The sequence below is a fragment of the Trachypithecus francoisi genome, unplaced genomic scaffold (assembly GCF_009764315.1).
Source record: "Trachypithecus francoisi isolate TF-2019V2 unplaced genomic scaffold, Tfra_2.0 Lachesis_group11, whole genome shotgun sequence".
In the NCBI taxonomy this organism is placed as follows: Eukaryota; Metazoa; Chordata; class Mammalia; order Primates; family Cercopithecidae; genus Trachypithecus; species Trachypithecus francoisi.
The window spans coordinates 97,862,018-97,884,412 of record NW_022681456.1 but is presented as its reverse complement, the minus strand read 5'-3'; the positions used below and the strand labels follow the sequence as shown (position 1 = coordinate 97,884,412).

Below are 22,395 nucleotides of genomic sequence, written 5' to 3'. Positions count from 1 at the left end.
ATCTGAGCACTCTATCTAGGGTGACCTCCACTCTACTACCACTGCCTACTTCCTACCCTGCCTCATGTTTCATATAGTACATGCCTTCATTCATGTGCATATTGTATATTTGCTTCATTATTTTCTGTCTTCTTTTCTGGAATGTTGGCCTTCTAGAAAAGGAACACTTTATGTCCTGAGACGCTGGGAAGAGTGTTTGGTAAACAGGAGAACTAAACAAAAGTTTGCTGGGTTGATGGGGGTAAGAGCCTTGCTCCTCTCTATATAAACAGATGCAGTCTACTTGTTATGATAACAGTGTGTTTGGGCACAATTTTCTGTGTCCAGTTATCTACATTTTTCTGTAGACTGGTATTTGATAGGTGCCAGCTTCCTTTTACTTACCATAGGATGCGAGACAGTAGATATTGAAAAATCTAAAAGCACTGTAAAAGCATGAATAAAATGGATATCCAGTCAGTAAGGTCTCTGGTTTACTGAATTAAATGTGCAGGACTTAATGCAATATATGTCATGGCATAGTCTTGAATAATATTGTCACATTTTGTTCTATTTTTAAGATTTAGGAAAAGAGTTAAGGCATCAGTATCTCTCATTCATTTTTTCAAAATATGAGGGTAATACATTTAAGAAATCTAAATATTAGGGCAAGAACTTTAGGATGTAGAAGTAGCTGGGATATCAGCAGTTGAGTGGATAACAAGGTGTTTTCTTTGTGTGCAGCATGGTAGCATGTCAGGGATAACTGACAACTAGAAACTTTAAATTTTACAAATATTTTACATTTATCATCTAATTTTACTTTCAAAATATTCTTGTTGGGTTGATATTATTATAAATCTCTTTTGGTGGATGAAGAAACAATTTCAGAAATGTTCAGCAACTTATTCTAAGTGATACAGCTAAAGGTAACCACCCCAGGATTCTAATGAAAGTATACTCATTAGCATTTTAACTCCTGTACTTTCCTGCTTCACTCTGTGGCTTTACCTAATAGAAATGGTGCCTACAATTTTAGTGGCCAGAAAAACCAAATTGTTTTTGTGGTCTTAGATTGCAAAGTCAGCAGATAAAGTACCAAAATTTTTTTTAGAAATTAGAAAATCAGATACTTAATTGATAGCAAACTCCTTACTGCACTCTGTTATAGAAAAGGAGAAGAATTATTCTGAACATTTACATTTAAAAAAATCTGCATATTCTTGTCACTATATAAGAGTGTGTTAATAACTAATAATTACACTGGTTAAATGCAAAGGAGAAATAGAACAACTTTAAACAGTATCTTTGGAACCACATTAAATTCCTAGAACTTGTAACAGGCCCAGCTATGCTGCTGGAGCATTAGGGAGCTAAATAGCTTCTCTTTATTTCCTGCAACCTTCAAACATTAAAATATACCAGGACACAGCTGATAGAATAATAACCCAAATATGCATTTTTTTGTTAATTCCATCTAAGAGAGAAAAATTACCTGGATATTTTCTGAAATAATATTGACTCCAATTGATTTTTAAAACAAGGCAAAGAGAAGCATTGCTTAGTTCTCTATGCATATCAATCACAGTTTTACAAGACAGATTTGACAGGATTACAAGTTTTAAAGGCCTTATGCATACGTTTTTGCCACAAATATTATGTTACAAACTTCTGTAATTCAAACTATATTAATTTTAGCGATTCCAATTCTGTAAGCCAATAGTTGAACTTCCGTGTTTCACAAAAAAATTCATTTCTTTTCCTTTCTCTTTACTACATTTCAAGTATGGTAAAACTCTAATATCATTCAGGGTGAACAACTGAACTAGGAATTAAAGATTTAAAACCTAGTTCTGGCTCTTCTGCTAATCAGCTTTGTGAATTTAAATTATTTTCTTAACATCCTTGGGCTTCAGTTTTCTAAACTATAAAAAGAAAGGATTAAACGTGGACTCTCTACCAATTCTAAAATAATGATTATATGATCTAAACATAAGACTCTCAAAATTCTGCCCAGAATATGCCCATGAACTTTTAAGGTAGTATGAAAAGACTTCTGACCTATTACAAATCTTATGTACTTTACTCTGACAGCAAGATCTCAGGTCATTATTTAAGATATTGATCTTATTTATATATAATTATATAATTTGGGTATTTGATTATTCAACCTGAAAGCAATGAATTGGAGCAGTAAGGAAAGCAGGAAGCGTGCAAACTTAAAATAGACATGAGATATTTTAAATATAAGAGAGCATTGGACAGAAATGAAAATCTGCTTTTTAAATTTATATAGTTAATGGTCATAAAGATCACGACTGTTAATAAAAGGATAATTTACATTCAGAATACTCTAAAAAGCAGAAACATCTGTGGTATTTTATAAGTATTTATATTTTAAATTTCTAAGATAAACTGGGAACATAAAAATATGTTTTGGAACCCATGAAATTAACATAGAGAGCTATTTTTCCAGGCTATTTTAAATAAATGATGTATATCTGTGTCTGAAATCTTAATTTTAAGAGGCATAAATTCTTACTTTTTCAATTGCAATGAAATGTGGAATTCCACTTTTGTTTTTTTTTTTTTTTTTTTTGAGATGGAGTCTCGCTCTGTCGCCAGGCTGGAGTGTAGTGGTGTGATCTTGGCTCACTGCAACCTCTGCCTCCTGGGTTCACGCAATTCTCCTGCCTCAGCTTCCCAAATAGCTGGAACTAGTAGAGAAGAGGTTTCACCATGTTGACCAGGATGGTCTCAATCTCTTGACCTCGGGATCCACCTGCCTCGGCCTCCCAAAGTGCTGGGATTACAGGCATGAAGCACTGCGCTAGGCCCAGAATTCCACATTTAAGGAGATCCTTTGAAGTTCTTTATGTAATAAGGAGTAGAATGTTTTAGCAATGATCATGGCTCTTTCTTACTTTCTGTGGTTGAAGCCTTGTCTTATCATCAGCCTTTACAGGACAAATTTGATTGCTCCTAAGGTAATGAGCATGTAGACGTACAGTCAGATACACAGCATGGTCCAGAAAGGTTATAGGTAATTAACCTGTTTGTAATTAGGAAACATTTTCTTTCTTTAGAGTATCAGTGAGAGATTCAGCGGGAAACAGATGGCACACACAAATCAGAGTAATTCCAGAGGGCTTCATGAAGGGCTAGTCACAGAGATGTGAGCTGGGAGGAGGAACCACAAGAGACAGCTACCCTGGAGTGGTAACAGCAGAGGTTGTCATGACCAGTAGCACTTAAAGAGCAAGTGGGGACAGTTACCTGGATTCAGAAAGTAGTCAGAAGAAAAGCCTGCTTTGAGAAAAACCGTACCCTCAGATGAAGGGCAGAGACAGCCTGAGGTTTTCTTGCAGGGGAAGAGAGCAATGGACAGAAATATATTTCCCAAGGTCATTCTTCCGCTTTAATATTTCTTGCCAGAAGGCAGAGACTCTTGCCTCAGGACAGAAAGTCTGAACCAAATCAACCAGCCTTTTGAGGCACCAACAAGGTGGAGAACAGCAGACACTGAACCTAAAGACACACCTAGGAGATATCCAGCATCTTCAGCTTCTGAGGTTTTATAAGATGCAGACTGGTGAGGGAACAAAGAGGGAACAAAGTGCCTAACGGAAAGGGAAGAGAGCCCTCTTCCCTTAGGAAGAAGCCCAAAGAGCCCTCTTCCTTGGGAGAAGTCTGATTCTCAGAATATGAATCTGAATTGAAAATGAAAAGATGAGTGAGGCTTCCCAGGCAGAAACAGGGACAATGGACATTTCAGGCAGAGGTATCAGTCAGTAAGAAAGCTTGCGGGCCTGGAAACATATTGCTTTGAGTGAGGTGAAATTGATGCAGAGAAGTCACATAGGAGAGTGGTGGAAATGAGTAGGGAAAGTTAGAACTAACTGCCAGTTCATAAAGAATAGGTAGAGTCAGAAATCAGAAGGGATAGGAAGGATAGGCAGTGGAATATGGTGCTCAGGAGGGTGATACCTGGAGTGGAAGTGGAGAGAAATGAAGATGCCAAAATCCTCAATGAATGTGTGAAAAATAATTGAGATACTGTCTCCAGGTAGGATATGAGGTCCAGGCCAGATGGCATTATAAGTATATACATCATATATTATAAAAAGCAGCAATAGTGTCTACTCACTGAATCACAGCACACAGTAACTAAAAAGATGTAAAGGAGCTCTAACTCAAAACTTTCCGACTTGAATAGAAAAATATAAGACCTAAAACTATCCCTCATGATATTACTATAAGTTTTAGTATCAAGGTCTTTACTCCTATTTAATATGATGCTACCTAAACAACCACCAAAAACCCACCATAAAATACATCTTATGGCATATATGGAACACTTACAAATATCCGACTGTGCTGATCACTTATGTTACTTAGTCCTAACAACAAACTATGGTTAGCCTTCCCATAATTCCCATTTTACAGATACTATAATTAATACTTAAAGAGATTTAGTAACTTGGTCAAGCCATACACAGATAAGTGACACAGCAGGAATATAAAGCAATGTGGGTTTGTTACAGAGACTCCAGTGCTTCATTAAGCACTTAGAGGCTACATTGCCTCTAACTACAGACACAGAGAAAGGGATAGTCCCAAGGATATAGTGGGGAAGCTCGATGGGAGTTATAATATTTACCAGTACAACTATGTAGGAATTTAAATGGGAAATTATGTAGATATGATGAATTTAGGCAAAAACCATCCTTTTGTTTTTCAAACAACCCCAAATATTATGACTAAAATATGGTTGGGAGCTATTCCTTAAGTGGCTGCTTGATACTCATTTTTGAATGACACCCTTCCAATGCGTCTGAATATCATACAGTGCTTACCCAGCAATTCTAGATTTATCTAAAAAGTATGGCATCACTGCTGAATTACATTTAAAACTGGTGGCACAAATTTAAGTTCAGATTTGCATTAACTTTGACTTTTTTGTTTTGTAAAACAGAAGCCTGTAATCAATGTTACAGGAAGCTGCTGTTTAAACTGCTAATAAAAGGCTAATATAATAATTGTTGTGGGCTATTTCATAGCCACTTACCTGCGATCTTTCCCATGAAAGTAAAAGTAGTCAAAACACATTGATCAGACAACAAAAGCTTGTTCTCTAAATGTGCATAGATGTGATCTAACATGAAAATAACATAATAAATTATGACGATTTATTTAATATCACTCATGAGACAAAGCTCCTTTAAGTAGGCTGGCTGAGTTAGGCAGATGTTAAGGCCAAGAAAAATCATACTTTGGGAACTGAACTCCCATGGTCTTATGATAGTATATGAAGGACTCTACTATTTTTAAACTGAAGTTAAATTTAATTTTAAATTAACATAGATACTTCCCATCAATTCTAGCAAAATAAAAGACCGTACATACAGGTTCATGGAATTTACTTGCATCATTTGAGTTAATCTATCATCAGTTACCGGTGGCCCATAAGCAGATATGTAATCTGTGACACACCAAGGCCAGGTTTATTGCAGAGATGAAACAGAAAACTAGGAATGTTCATAGAGGAGCAGATGTGGGTTCATCGTCCCAACCTGCAGGTCAATAGCTACAATACTGTCTGTTACACCCCAGGAGACCTGGTAAGACAGATAGCCCCTGACTAGAAAGGTTTGCTTCCTACTGCCCCACTTTCCATCATACTCTTTTCCTTAAAATAAAACTGGAATTTCACCACTCTTTAAAATGTTCTTAGCTGACACATATTTCATGTTAATGAACTTTGGAAGGCAATTCATTGATAGCTAAATGCGAAAAATATATAGTATTCTTCTGATCCTATGATTGATCCAGGATGATTGAGGGTAGAATTAAAAAGACATCTCTATATTAAAAAGAATTTTAAATATTAAAAAATTTTAGTAATGTGTAATAAAATATGTTATTTCAAACTGAAACTCAGCAGGTGCATCCAGTACTCTGAATGGCTGATACAATGAATACAACAGTTCCTTTGTACTTGTCCTGTCAAGGTCTACTCTTTCAAACAATACCTGACAGACGCTTAGTTAGAATATAATAGATTCAAACATTTTATACCTGTAATCAGGTCAATGTGATATACACAAGCAACTTCCTTACTTGCAAGAATTTTAAAGTGTGTAGAACACAGTTGGTGCAAAAAGAAAATTTCATTGAATAGGTAAGTAAATAAATATGCAAATGAAGGTAGTTCTGTTCAAAAAAAAGGAAATCTTTTCCTTGTCTACCTATCTTTTCAATGGCTTCTTGAGTATGCACAGGAAAACTACATTCAAATATTCCAAATACATTAGTCTTGGTTGGCTGTGGTGGCTCACGCCTGTAATCCCAGCACTTTGGGAGGCTGAGGTGGGCAGATTACCTGAGGTCAGGAGTTTGAGACCAGCCTGGTCAACATGGTAAAACCCCGTCTCTACTGAAAATACAAAAACTAGCTGGGCATGGTGGCACACGCCTGTAATACCAGCTACTTGGGAGGCTGAGGCAGGACAGTTGCTGGAACCTGGGGAGGTGGAGGTTGCAGTGAGCTGAGACCACACCACTACACTTCAGCCTGAGGGATAGAGCGAGACTCTGTCTCAGAAAAAAGGAAAATATTCTTTATAGTGATTGACATTTTAAAAAAATTCAACGTTTCAATAATATTATGCATAATAGCTTAAATATAAAATGTATATAAAGCAACATACTGCAAATAATTCTTTTTCTGTAGTCATTCATCCAGTTACTGCCATATATTCATTCTATCTGGTTGCCAATAGCTAACTCCTACTACTAAATTCTTGTATGTCTTTACATAGATTTTTTTTTGTATATATAACTGAATATGAATATATATTTTTCCTTTACATTTCAGAAATAGCAGCATAGGGTACACATGTTTTTTAATATTATTCCCCATGCTGGAGATGTTTCTATGCTAGTATTAAAGGTGGTTGGCTTGCCAGATTTGTGATATATAGTAGGATGATTGCTAAAGTGAAAATGAAAATTTTGCACAGAATGAAGATTCACCTTTATTGTTTCTTTTGTCAATATCAAACTTCAAAACAATTGCTACTTCCTGAAAAATATTAATCCTTCTTATATAATTTATTAATGAAATCACAAATATGAAATATGTGCCTCTTGTTTCAACCTGATACCATTTTTGTTAATAAATTTAAAATGTTCCTGCTTTATTTCATATATATATGGGTGCCATATCCTGAATATTAAAAAGAATTTGTCTGCAAAAAGTAGCTAACATTAACAAAGTATACCTAAGCATATCCTTGTTTGCTTGTAATCAAGAGGGTACAACATTGCATTGTTTTCTCCTCTGGTAGTGGCAGATCTGTATTTATACAACTCTACACTTAACCCCATATGAAAATTTGCTACGTTATTTATTCAAAAAGCATTTATTCATTAACCACTAAGGGCTCATATTATGTAAGGGATGCAAGAGATATACAAGATGATTTCTGCTTTCCAGAAGCTCAGAGACTAGTGGCAGACATAAGACAAACACCTGCAGAATGTTTAAATAAGTGAAGCAGACAATGCTTTCATTAGCATATATTAGCTTCTTTCCATTCTCGTTGCTACCAGCCTCAATCAGGCTTTGCTCATCTCATCTAGTCTGTGTTACATTCCTACTGAGCACCACATTTCACAATCTCCCACTCTGATCCATTGTACACACGGGTTGCCATATGAAGTAATGGCTTCACTGATTTCACTCTTCTAATAAAAAACAGAATAAATAGAAACTCCTGTGACATTAAATGTCCTCTTGATTATAGATAAAATATAACATTTTGGTTTGGGTTCCCTTTAGTCTCTTCATTTCATATTCACACTTTACTTTTCTGTCCCCTGAAAACATGTTACAGTCTTGTTTATTTCCTTTTCTTCATGCTGTTTTTTTCTTTGAGAATCACTCAACTTTTTCTTCAGAATTCTATCATCATGGAAAGGCAATCTGAAATATTTTCATATGGGATACAGTCAGTACCAAAAAGTGTGTGTGTAGACAAGACCACATTTGTGGAGGCTATCAGGAAATGGTTATATAATAATTTACACTGAGGCATATACTTTATTTCCTTGCTGTTTGTCTCCTTTATTAAAGTCCTTGAGTAAAACTTGTATTTTACTAGTCTTTCTTTCAGTTTTAGAACTAAATATAAACTTCGTTCATAGAAAGTTCTCAGTAAATATTTAATCAAATTAAAGTTATTTGAATCAAATGCTGTAGAACAGAAAATTTTGGGGGATGAACTGTTCTAGGAAGATTTTTTTGGATAAGGCCTTGGACAGGCCTTTGCACCTGTGGAAAAACATATGATAGAGACTCTGTGATGAAAATTTGTGGGAATGCGACACTTAAGACCCTTAAAAACAACAATCACAAAAGCCGCTAGGTCTGATTTTCACAGTCTTCTCTGCAACAATTATGAGATATAATTATATAATTAGCATGAAGAAGGAAAAAGACAGCCATGGCATTTACAACAATATGATAATAAAGCAAGTCTTAATGATTCTAAGAAGAATCATAAAAAATTAGATACACCAGCTAGTGCTTTTCAAACTGATAGCAAAATGGTATTTTTTTCCCCAGTAAATTTTGGTTTAAATTAAATTGGAGATTTGCAATTATATAAGGGCACTCTTTAAAAATCTCATAAATGACTATTTCAAAAAAAACTTTAGTTATGAGTTCTTACAATTACACAGTTATAAGAATTATAAGAATATTTATATTTGTCATCATTATCTTTTAATCTGATAGTTTTTTTTTTGTTTGTTTGAAGCAGAGATTCACTCTGCTGCCCAGGCTGGCATGCAGTGGCACCATCTTGGTTCACTGTAGCCTCCCCCTCCCAGTTCAAATGATTCTCCTGCCTCAGCCTCCCAAATAGCTGGGACTACAGCTGCGTGCCACCATGCCCAACTAATTTTTTATTTTTAGTGGAGACGGGGTTTCACTCACCATGTTAGCCAGGCTGGTCTCAAAATCCTGACCTCAGGTGATCCACCCACCTTGGCATCCCAGAGTGCTGGGGTTACAGGCATGAGCCATCGTGCCCAGCCAATAGTCTTTTAATCCAGTATTTATTTTATTTGCTACATAAACTCTTTTATATCTGTGTCTGCACAGTTTGATTTGCCTTTGTAGGTTTCCACAAGACTTAAACAAGTGAGAGCATATCCTAGATTGCTTTTTATTTCTTTCCTCTTATTCTCCATTCTTCTAGAAGACTCAATAATTTCTGCATGAAATTCTTAAAAATTAATGATGTGTGAATAGAAAAAGAAAGTTTCTTAATGAAATTTCCACCTGCATCATTTTTTTTCCTTTTTACTAATAAGAAGATGTAACATTGCTTAATTATTTTTCAAAGGCTGAACAGAAATTTTAATTAAATACTACCCTAACCATAATATTTGACCACATAATCTAGAAATTCAGGTTTCATTACTATATTTCCAAACAAAAATCCAGAAGCAATATTCCGAACAATGTGTGGTTCAATGTTCTAGTTAAAGGAGAATGCTCTTTTATTAGAATAATCTAAAAATGCGTTTTATTTTCTGCCAACTTTTTATATTCAGAATTCAGAAATGAGAATGTCTGCAGAGGTGGCAGGTGGAATAAAGGTAGCCCCAAAGATGGGCATCCCCTAATTCCTGGAATCCGTGAATAATGTTACTTAAATGGCAAAAGGGGCTTTGTGGATGTGATTAAGATTATGGACTTTGAGATGGGGAGATTTTCCTAGATTACCCACTGGGGCCCAATATAAGGCAATGAATGCCTGTAGCCTCTAGAATCAGGAAAAAGCAAGAAAATGGGTCTCCCTAAGAGCCTCCAGAAAAGAATGCAGCCCTGTCAACCACATTCATTTTATTTGAGTTAGTAAGGTCCATGTCAGATTCTTATTTTTATTTTTTTTTTGAGACAGAGTCTTGCTCTGTCGCCCATGCTGGAGTGCAGTGGCCTCGATCTCAGCTCACTGCAACCTCCGCCTCCCAGGTTCAAGCAATTCTCCTGCTTCAGTCTCCCGAGTAGCGGGGATTACAGGCATGTGACACCATATCTGGCTAATTTTTTGTATTTTTAGTAGAGATGGAGTTTCACCACGCTGGCCAGGCTGGTCTTGAACTCTTGACCTCGTGATCCACCCACCTCAGCCTCTCAAGGTGTTGGGGATTACAGGCATGAGCCACCGCACCTGGCCCCATGTCAGGTTTCTAACCAAACTGTAAAATGTTTGTGTAAGACTAAATTTGTGGTAATTTCTAACCAAACTGTATTTCTAACCAAATTATAAAAGATTTCTAACCAAATTGTAAAATGTTTGTGTAACATAAATTTGGTAATTTTTATAACAGAAGTAAAAACTAACATTCAAGCCATATGGGAGAGCTGAAAATAAACTTAAGTAATTTATTAATATTAACAAACAATGAATAAATATTATTGGCTATGAGAAACTAAAGTTTCCACAAGGAATCCTACTTTTTTCTAAGTAGAACCAGTTTGGAAAACGTATGAATGTTAAAAAAAAAAAAAAAAAAAAATTCACTATCAATCTCCTAGTCGATTATACTAATTTTTAGATTTTATTGGCAGATTATATACCTCTGAGCCTGAATATATGTACAGAACATACTTCACTTTTTAATAAAAAAATGTGTTTTTTGCAACCTTAGTACTTAGAGCATGCCAAACATAAATAGGTACTCAGTAAATATTTGTTGAATAAATAAAAAGTAATAATAAGACTGAGGAATCAAGAGAAATAATCTAACAATTAACTGCCATCTGCATTTGTAGAATTCTAGAAGGTGTTATTTTTAAAAACAATAAAAATCAGTATTCATCATGTTTTCCCTGTGGGAATATAGGTAACAAAATGAACACAAATGTGAAATCAAAAGAGCCCCACTGTGCATTTGAAATATGATCCACTTTGAAAATTCCTTCTTTGTTCCCTAATAGATATCACAATAGAGATTATGACACAAGAATTCAACAACTAAAAATGTTATGATGCTGGAATACAACATTGAACTGGCAGCATAAATTTTCAAATTAATTTATCCACATAATTTACAATGACAATATAATTATCCCACATACTGATTGTAATTAGTAAAACATTCATAACTGGAAAAACACAAAAGGAGCTATTCTGAATAAAAAAAGTATCCTTATGTTTTAAATAATCCCTTGTCTCTGTTCAAAACTTCAACGCTTTAAACTTATAAGATGTATTACAACTCAAACAAAAGATGGTAAATATGTAAAAACAACCTGATGGTAAAAAATTAAATGTCCCCATTTAAAAGCTAATAAACTAAAGCAAGCAATCTACCTTAAGAGATCACTTCTCTAGTTCCACATCTATAATTCTATACCGGAAAAATAATCTTGAAAAAAACAGATTTACAAAAAAACCCACAATTTTTCATATAACAAAATTTATGCCTAACTTAAGTGTCTAACAGTAAGAAAATGGTTAAGTAAATGGATCATGTATTTCAACATCATGTGCTAAAATGAATATAGAATAAAAGAAAATCGGTGTGAAAAAAATTAAGCTTGGTATGTTCTTAATATTCTAAAATACGCATAGCAAAAAGTTGGAAAGCAATATGCCAAAATATTATATATAATTGGTAGCACTGTAGATTATTTTAATTTTATGCTATGTGTTTTTACTCTGTTTATAAAATTTTCAGTACTGAAGTTGGTATTATTTTATAATCAGAAAAAGTATTTTGTAATGAAAAAGAAAAGTTTTAATGTAAACAATGATTACTTCTTGATCATTGATCATTTCATATATTGTAATTGTGTGTATTCTATGAAAGCTTCTGAAGTAATGGGCTGTTTCATATCAAATCAAGGACTTTTCAAATAGCATCAAAGTACATTTTAGGTTTGATTTGATGAATTATCTTAAATAATGAAGTCATTATTCTTAAAGAGTGAAATAATTTCTAAAATAATGAAATTAACAAAATTATCTTAAATAATGAAAACCAATACTAACTATGAGGAAACTGGGTGCTGTAGATAGGATATTTATATTACAGATAAATATTTTAAAGGAGAAATAGTCTACAAGTTCTGTTAATTTATAAGAGCTGGTTTTTTATTTACACAATCACTAGGGTTACCAATATATTCAGCATTAGGTGACTGAATTATTATTAGTAGAAATGAAATCTTACCTTTGTAGGATCTTAGACATAAATTCCATAACTCTATAAGACTTATCCCAATAATTTGGGTAATAATTACTCACGTATCACTGTAAGTCAAATAAAAAACAATACATTGGTGGAATTACTACTTACTGTGGTAGCACAATGAATATCTTTCCATACTGTGGCTTCCCTGGAGAGATCAGAGACTTCAAACAAATTATCAAGAATCACTTCCCCAATCATGTCATGTCTAGAAAATCTGTCAAAATCATATACACTGAAATGTAGTTTTCGGTTGCTTAGTTGATCGTACGCTACAGGAAATTGAAAAGTTTCATCAAATACAGGATTTAAAGTCTTTCTGTGCACGCGGGTCTGAAATTTCTTTTTCCTGTCTGGAAGGAGATACATCTTCACATAAGGGTCAGAAGTTCCTGTGAAGTCTTTAGCAGGGAGATCTAAGGCTTTGATAATTTTAACAACTAGAAGTTCATTTTCATAATCATACTGGAGGGTAAAGTTAAGTTTCCCACAGGTTTTGACATCTTCTTTTTGGTTGCCCTCAGAGTCAACTGATCTCTGTTTGTAGAGTTCTGGCTTTATCCTCCCAATGCTGGTTGTTGTTTCTCCTCTTTGTAAAACAGGTTCCGTGCCCATGCTAAAATCAACACTGGAAACCTGCATTTGCCTCGGTAGGTGTCTTCGGAAGGAATTGTGGCTGAACACACACACATATACACAAAATCATTGAGGGAGATCATTTCGATGAGAATGTTATACAGTGGCATATAAACTCTCCCCCACCCCCAGAACAGTGAAAAGATATCTATATCTACATAGATAGACACAAACATATAATCAAAGAGGTACTTTTGAAGAAAAATAAAGAAGTACAATATTCAAAGAGAAGTCCCCTAAAATTCCAGAACACCTAAAACACTTAAATGTTCTTTGTGTGTGTGTGTGTTTGTTTTTTTGAGACAGGTTCTGTCACCCCAGCTGGAGTATAGTAGTGCTATTATAGCTCACTGTAGCTTAAAACTCCTGAGCTCAAGTCACCCTCTGGCCTCTACCTCCTGAGTAGCTGAGACTACAGGCGTGCGCCACCTTACCTGCCCAGTTAATTTTTAAATTTTTTGCAGAGACAGAGTCTTGCTATGTTGTCCAGGCTGGTCTTGAACTTCTGGACTCACACAATCCTCTCACCTCGGTCTCCTAAAGTGCTGGGATAACACATGTGAGCCACAACATGTGGCTGGCAAATGTTAATTTTCATAAGCTTTTGGAATTTTGTACTCTCAATCATAAGCATATAATTAAAATTAAGCAAAAAATTAAAAACAATTCTAAAGAAACCTGATTAGCAAAAAATTCAATATTCCACAGAAAATTGTGAATGTTATCAATCATCTGGGTCTATCTAGATGTAAGCATTATACAGACAAAATCATTCAGATGGCTGGTTTGTTTTTATCTGGATATTTGGGTCTCGTGAATTTCACGTTTTAGTGACTACAGTATTAAAACAAAAACATATTATAAGTCCACATTTTCTTATAATGAGTTGTTTCTAATTCTTAATCTTACTAAATGAATATTTACTTTTAAAAAGAATATATGGTTGTGACCGCCAAAAATGAGTACATTATCTTTTTTTTTCAACATGCTGTGGTCTTCAGAAACTCTAAGGATAAGAACAAATGTAGAATTTTAGAATTTGAGCCCAACAAAACAAGTTTTTAAAAATTCAGACTGAATTTCCTACAGTCACTATTACTACTCATCTAGTCAACATTTCCAGAATATTAAATATATAAGCTTACTAATGTCTTCTACATGTGACTTGCATTAAAGGTCTGCTTCTTTTATACTTCCTCCAAGCTTTCTGGCATGAACTGTGCCATATCTCCTCAAAGCCAGGTCTTTTGTTATATTTCTCGTCAGTCTGTCCATCAGACTATTCATCAGTTCTTGGACTATAATTATTGTCTTGAATCTGATGGTTTCTCAGATAAATCCCAGCTACATAAACCTCTAGTCCCATATCTCTAAATTTCTAAGGAAGCTTTCTAAACAGGTGTCTTCATTTTGCTCCAAATGCAAGCAAACTCATCATTTTCTCCCTTTTGCTTGCAAATTCGTTCTTTATCCCACAATCTCTGACAATAGCACTAACATTTTTATCAGTCACTCGTGCTTCCAAGCATGAAGTATGCTTTGAATCATTCTCCCTTTACACATAGCATTTACTCGGTTTTCTAAATCCTGTTGCTTTTCCTTTGAAACATCTCATATAATTATTCACTCCACTCCTTTTCCATTGCTATGGAGTCCAGATCCTTATCACTATATACTTTGCTTTCTCCAGTCACCTTCAGCTGGCTTTTTTTTTTTTCCTTCCAGCTCTGTCTTACACTTAATATCCAGGCAGTGCACCCTCAGAACACTGATTTCAAAATACTTTGTTCACTTTTGTTGTCTATTGCAGCAGGTCTACACCTGTTACAGCACTAAGTAATATGGATGACATTGCATGATTAATATTTGATTCACTGATGTACAAATGAAGCTCGATTTCTTTTTTTTTTTTCGAGATAGGTTCTCACTCTGTCACCCAGGCTGAAGTTCAGTGACACGGTCTTGGCTCACTGCAACCTCAATCTCCCAGGTTCAAGCGATTCTCCTGCCTCAGGCTCCCAGGTAGCTGAGATTAGAGGTTCCCGCCACTGCACCTGGTTCATTTTTGTATTTTTAGTAGAGATGAGGTTTCACCATGTTGGCCAGGCTGGTCTCGAACTCATGATCTTAAGTGATCTGCCCACCTTGGCCTCCAAAGTGCTGGGATTACAGGCGTGAGAAGATTGATTTCTTTTTTTTTTCTTTTTTTTTTGGGGACGGAGTCTCTCTCTGTTGCCCAGGCTGGAGTGCAGTGGCGCGATCTTGGCTCACTGCAAGCTCCACCTCCCGGGTTCATGCCATTCTCCTGCCTCAGCCTCCTGAGTAGCTGGGATTACAGGCACCTGCCACCACACCCGACTAATTTTTTTTTTGTATTTTTAGTAGAGACGGGGTTTCACCGTGTTAGCCAGGATGGCCTTGATCTCCTGATCTCAAAGAAAAGTTTACAAATTAGTGACCATCCAGAAGTGAGACGCTTGGGCACAATACCATTTGAGAAGTAGTGACAGGAGCTGAGGATTTTGAACCTAGAAAGGAGAAGCAGTTGAAGAATAGGGTAAAGATGGATTAAGGCTAGCTGTCTTCTAATGCCCGAAGGACTGTCATGACAGCATTTAGGAATTTATGGAAGGGACAGAAGATAAATTTTAGCTTAATATAAAGGAACGTTTAAGATCTAGAGCTCTCCAACACAGTGAAGTAGTGAATTTCCTCAAGCTGGAAATGTAGAACAAAGGTTAGATGCTGTAGAAAAATATTCCTGCCTCAAGTAAGATTTGGCCTCAAGTCTAGCATCTCACTTGAGGCAGGAAGCATTAAGTGTTTTCTAACCTTAAGTTTACTCTGTGATTCTCTGTCATTCTACAGTCCTTCAATAATTTTATGGGCCTAAATGTTTACAACGCAGCATCAATATTATGTGCATTAATATAATAGAATTTGTTAAAATCAGAATTATAAACTAAGGTGTTGCCAAGTTCATTCTCTTACATTTAATTTGCTTATTTACTTTAACTGTACTGAACTGTTGAGCAGTAATTCAAAAAACACCATAGAAAATGCTTAGGGCTGTATTGAAACTAATTCAACCTCTCTTTATGGTCCCCTTTCATACAGATAAGGAGGACAAACCGAAATGAGCCGTGAGAGTATCAGTAGCTCTGCTTGTTTCTACTGTACTATTCACAGACCTCTCAAACATTTGTTTAAAGGACCTATGGTTCAGTACATACATTGCAAATTAAAGATTCATACTAGTAAAGTGGTGGAAGGGTGTTACAAGTGAAAGTAAACTGCAGTGTTTTTGAAAGATCTTGTCCTCCACATTCTGCTCAGCTTCACCCCCAGAATGAGAAGCTTTTAGTGTGCTGTTACAGAGAATTATACGGATAAAAGGAGAAAGCGTACGGAAAAATGATATTCCAATATCAGATTAGTGCTGAACTATGCCAAGAATTGGAATATGAAAAAAATAATGTCTAATACAATTTGGAAGAAAATAAAAAGGAATAATAAAAGATGGGGAAAAATAAAGAAATATACACTACAACATTTTCACAATAAAAAGTTAGGATGTCTTTGCTCTTCAGATTTTGCCAGTAAAAGCTAACACAGGAGTACTTATGATGTTGCAGGTATGGGTGTAAATTCTTTATCAATTCAACTGAGCCTCAGGTAACCCAATCAGGCACTCACTATTATGTTCCCAAATGAGGACACTGAGGCACAGAGAAGTGAGTAATGTATTCAAAGTCTTGCTGGTAGGCAGGTGCTAACATTAAAATTTCACTGAGGCAGTCTGAGTCTAGTGGCCACACCTTTAGCCACCATGCTATCTATACTGTTATATTAATGGTTATCCTATTTGAATAAATTACTTCAAAAGTCAGTTATTCTACTAAATAACCATATAAAATATTAAAGTATCAATTTAATATTCATATATATGAATCAATATATATTTATATGTTTTCCACTTAAATATTATATATAACATAATTATGTAATCCACTAAGATCTAAAGTTTATTTGGTTAAAATAGCTTGAGATATGTTTTTAGAGGTTTTAACTTATTTGACTTGTTACCAAAAATTAGAAGGGAGCACAAATGTTTAATTTGTAAATGAAATTATGATGAGACACTGTGAACAAATTTCTTATTGAGTTTATAGTTATGATACATTTTATTAGAAATGACACATTTTGAAAATAGCAACAAAGTAAAATTTGTAAGGCGATTTGTGGTACATCATATTTTAAAAATGACTATTTTAAAATTTGACTATAATTGAAAAACTGTTACTATATAGAGAAACATACTAGAATTACTTTATCTCAGGTGAGAAAATTAGCCCCAATTTAAACTACACTGACTTTATGACTCAATATTTTAGTTTCTGTATGAGTATACATGTAAAAAAGTCTTTGCTAACTTAAATCTTGAAGTGATTTGTTTCTTCAGATATATGTCACTCTATTGCACTAGGCATGACATGAAATGTATTTTGACCTTGAATCTACCCCAGATATTAAGGATCAGGAGCTTAAATTAGGGTTAGCAAAGGTCAGAGAGAATTTATGAAAATGAAAAGAATATAAAAAGGAATATAAGTGGTATATATTACTGTGAAATATTAAAAGGATCTAGTATAATCTAGTTTGCATATTCATTATTCTTAAGATATTTAGGATATTTTATTGAACAGAAAATCTAATATTCTTGCTAAAATCACTTTCAGTTATGCAACAAGCTTTTGATTTTTGGGAGCAAAACCCCTAAGAAGTTAATTCTTTATTTTTTTAATAGATTTATTCCATCATTTCACACTCCCTTGTGCTTTTCAATATTATAAAACTTCAATTTTCTATCCTCTGTGCCAAAATTAGTAATTTCTTCCTTATGATTCTTTTTATATTTTTGCAGCTGTAAAGCCCCTTATGAGAATAAAAAACCAGTAATATTTTTGTTCTAGTAAGTCAGTGTCCTAATTATAGGGTAAATAGCACATATTCTAAGTCACAGTTTAGTCAGTTAAGACAAGCTTTAATGAGTACAATGTTAAACTATTGCCATGACAACACAAATCTTTTTCTTCTGGATTTTGTTTTTTCTCTTTTATAATGACAGTGATTAGTGGCTATATAGTCTCACACAAATATCCAACCAATCACAGTGCAAGTCATTTGACTGTTACTAACCCCATGCTTATCCTTCAAACCTAGTATTAGGTTGGTGCAAAAGTAATTGCATTTTTTGCTATTGAAAGTAATGGCAAAAACCGCAATTATTTTTGCACCAACCTAAATTCCATCTTATTCTTCAAACCTAGCACTGTCCAAGCATTCTCCCAGAGAAGGAAAAACTTTCCCCATCTAACCTGTAACTCTGAGGGTAGCTAGATATCATCAATATTAGTTGATGGCACTGGAATATAATGTATTAATATGGTCACTTTCAAATATTTACTACCAATAGATCCTTTTCTTCCAGTAAAATCTGAGGCTAGAATTTGACTATGTAAAGACAGAGCTGCTTTGACTTTGGTGGACATGTGGTTAGAGTCCCGGAAACTCACTGGAATATGAGCAAATTCTTCCCACCTATCAGAAGAAAGTGTTTAAAGATTTTTACAGAGAGATGAGGTGGAAAAAGTGCTGGACTAGAATCTGACTACAGTTTGGTTCCAGCTTCCCTATGTAGTGAGGGTAAATTTGGCACATCACTTAACTTGTTTGAGCTTTATTTTTCTCATTTATAAAATGGTTCTTTTACAGTTTTTGAGAAGATTAAATGATATATTGTATATGACTTTCCCAGGTATCATTTTTCATATTGATATTAGTTATTACTATTATAATTCAGGACACAAGGAGCTGAAGTGCAAATGCCATAATGAACTCTAGTTTTGACAAAGTCAAATCTAGGCTTCCTGGGGATGTACAAAGTCATTTCCATGTAAGCATGTCCTGGACCACTACTCTGGGCTAAAGAGACCACCTGACTTCAAATCTCAGCATCTAATGGGAAACCTATATCCTCTTGCTCTAATTTGCAATGTCTCTACTATCTATTAAATTAACCTTAGATATTGCTTAAGAAATTACAGAAGAAAAGTAAAAATATCTTTAGCAGCTTTCTATTTATTTAATAATTAAATGTTTAAAAGAAATGTATCTCCATTTTAGTATTAAAATCTGCATCAGAAATTCTCATCATATATTCAGTTAGATCCTGATTTCATAGTTAAAGAAGCTTGAGTAGCAAGACTAAATCAAGTTTCTGGTAAACAAAGTTTTTATTCTCAGTTTCCTATTTTCTTCCATTCAACTTGAAACAAAGACAAGGTGATTCATTCATTACACAAATATCTGAGCATATACCATGCAAAAGACCATAAGGAAAGTAAACTGTATAAAATGCCACAGTGGATTTTTAAAAATAACCCATTGACCTCTATATTCTTAATCCCTTTTTGGAATGTTTTCTCACCTTATTTACCTGGTAGAAATTTGGCTTTTCCCCAAGGACATCATTTCCTATGTGTTCCTCTCACATGGTGGCTGTTATTTCCCATGGCCCTTATTCCACCAGCTTGCCAGCGAAGTAACTGTTTCTTCTTGACCCCCATTACTACTTCACATCATTCTCTTTTTTGTTGTTGTTGAGACAGAGTCTCACTCTGTCACCCAGGCTGGAGTGCAGTGGTATGATTTCAGTTCACAGCAACCTCCGCTTCCCTGGTTCAAGCAATTCCCCTGACTCAGCCTCCCAAGTAGCTAGGATTAAAGCCACTACACCCGGCTAATTTTTTTGTATTTTTAGTAGAGAAGGAGTTTCACCATGTTGGCCAAACTGGCCTTGAACTCCTGACCTCAGGCAATCCACCCGCCTCAGCCTCCCAAAGTACTGGGATTATAGGTGTGAGCCACCAAGCCTGGCTCACACCATTCTCTTTTAAGCTACCATACCCATCTCTGAAGCTCAAGTCAAGAAATCACACTCCCATTACCACTTACTGTTAGTGATCTATTGATATCCAAAACCCTCTCTATAAAGTCTTCATTATCTTAGTCTTCTGGTTCATGAACATTCTCTTTTACAATGTTTCTGCTCTAATTCTGGCAATCAAAGTATTTCTTCCAACCCTTTGGCCTCAAGGTTCAATGAACTCCTCTCTTTCAATGATGTTCTCTACTTAACCTCAGTCACTATTATGTAAATAGCCAGATTTTGTCATCGTCAACTGCAAGCTCTCCACAACCGCAATTTCAGGCATGCTTCCCTCTGATCAACACTTCCTACCTTTTCAGGTTCCTTTAAGATGGAAGAAACAATGGTATGCTCTTGTGCTGAGAGTACTAATAAAAGAGAGGGGGAGAATTAATAATGCAAACATCAGAGAGGAGGATTCTTAGAAGTGACAGGAGGCAAAGTGGGATCTAACATGAAAGTGGAGGGATTAGTTATAGATAGGTGCATTGATAGTTACCATAGTATCAATCAGGAAGGCATATATATGGGATAGATGCTGGTAAGAGGGTTGATGATGTGGTGGGAGTCTGTGGAAGGTTTCTGCCCTTTGCTTCAATTTTCTTAGTAAAATGGGAAGTAAGGTCATTAATTAAAACTGAAAACTGAGAATGAGGAAGAAGGTGATAGAAGTTTGAAAAAAGGTGAGAAGGCATAAAATGGTGTGGTTTGAATGTCCCTCCCAAAACTCACATGGAAACTTAATCCCTGATGTGGCAGTATTGAGAGGCAGAGCCTGTATTGTAAGATGTGACTAGGGCATAAGGGCTCTGCCCTCATAAATTGATTAAATCCTTTCATGAATCAATGGATTAATGAGTTAATAGATTTGTGGATGATCACAGGGGTGCAGCTGCTGGCTTTATAAGAAGAGGAAGAGATTGCTGAGCTAGCATATTAGCATACTCTGCCCCTTTGCCTTGACATGTTCTGCACCACCTTGGGACTCTGCAGAGTCATCACCAGCAAGAAGACCCTTGACAGATGTGGCCCCTCAACCACAGACTTAAAAGCTTTTCTAACTGTAAGAAATAAATTCATTTTCTTTATAAATTATCCAGCTTCTGATATTCTGCTATGAGCAACAGAAAATGTATCAACACAATAGTCTTGTGACTCTCAAAGATTGAGAGGGAAAACAGATTTTTGTTTTAGCACTAGCTAGCTAAATGAGGAATGTGGTCATGAATTTCAAGTGGATTCATGAGAGTTGTTTATATTTTTTTCCAGTCATATTCACAGTAATTTTTTTCCCAGTCACATTGCACATGTGCAAGTGTACAGGTGACAGAGCAATGAATTCAGGGAGGGCTGTGGTTTTGCCCTGCAAATACAAAAATAGAAAGCAACAAGAGAATTGACGATGTACACAAGAGTGGCTCTGATTGACCATGGAATTGAAACTGAGTAAAGAAGAAAAAAATAATAATATCAAGGATATAGGAATTATGACATAGTGACAGAATCAACAGATTGGAGGTTTTGGTGAGTTGGAAGGGTTGTCTGAATTGAGATGTAAAGTTAAAAGAACTTTCTATTCACCCCACTTTCTCTGTGCTGCTCTGTTTCTCTAACACATTTGCAGCAAAACTTTTTGAAAGAGTTAATTACAGTATATTCACTGTCCAGATTCTATTTAAACTTACTCTAATCAGCTTTTCATATACTGTACCACAATTACTCTTCAAAATGTGAACAATGTCACCCCCACATTGCTAAATTCAAACAGGTCCATTCACAATCATTCCACCCAGCCTTAGCACACTCCCCTGACAGCTACTCCCTCCTGGGAGCTTACTTACTCTCTTCACTTGGCTTCCAGGTTCCACCCTCCCAGATTCCCTCCTACTGTACTAGCCTCTACTTCTCAGTCCACCTGGCGGTTCCCAATCTCTCAACGCTCAGAAATTTATCCTTTTTCTTCTTTTTCCCATCTACTCTCAACTATTTGATGATATCATCTCCTGGCTGAGGACATAATCTACATGCTCAGGATCCCAAATTGATATACATATCACAGATTCACTTCAGAGTTCCAGAGTCATTATCTAGTTGCCCACTGAACTTGTCCACTTAGATTTCTAATAGAATCCTTAAATGCCACAGGTCCAGATCTCCTCTTCTTGCCTCTCAAACTCACTCCATTCACAGTCTCATCTGTCTCAACTTGATTTTCTCAGATGCTCAGTCCAAAATTTTCAAGTCATTTTTGTTCTTCTTATTTCACTCACATGCCCCAGCTCATCTATCAGGCTAGTCTGTTTCTTACACCCTCAAAATATATCCAGTCAGTTCTCACGAACATTATTAACTACCACTTCCCTGGTCTGAAACATCATCACCTCTGACCTGGATTAGAGCCTCCTTAGTGGACTTTCTGCTTCTATCCTTGTGCCTTCCTCAATGTCTATTTTCAATACAGCAGGCAGAATCATATTTTAAAAACAGGTCATGCCACTCCTTTGACTTCCTCTAGTGGC

General features: G+C 35.5%; 1 protein-coding gene across 1 annotated transcript in view; it reads right to left on the bottom strand.

Annotated features, from left to right (window-relative positions):
- SYT10 (synaptotagmin 10) overlaps positions 1–22,395 on the bottom strand; it is a 65,372-nt gene that overhangs the window by 21,643 nt on the left and 21,334 nt on the right. The window contains exon 3 of the mRNA XM_033223560.1: positions 12,358–12,925. Coding sequence (XP_033079451.1) covers positions 12,358–12,925 — 568 coding nt within the window. The remainder of the gene's footprint in view (positions 1–12,357; positions 12,926–22,395) is intronic.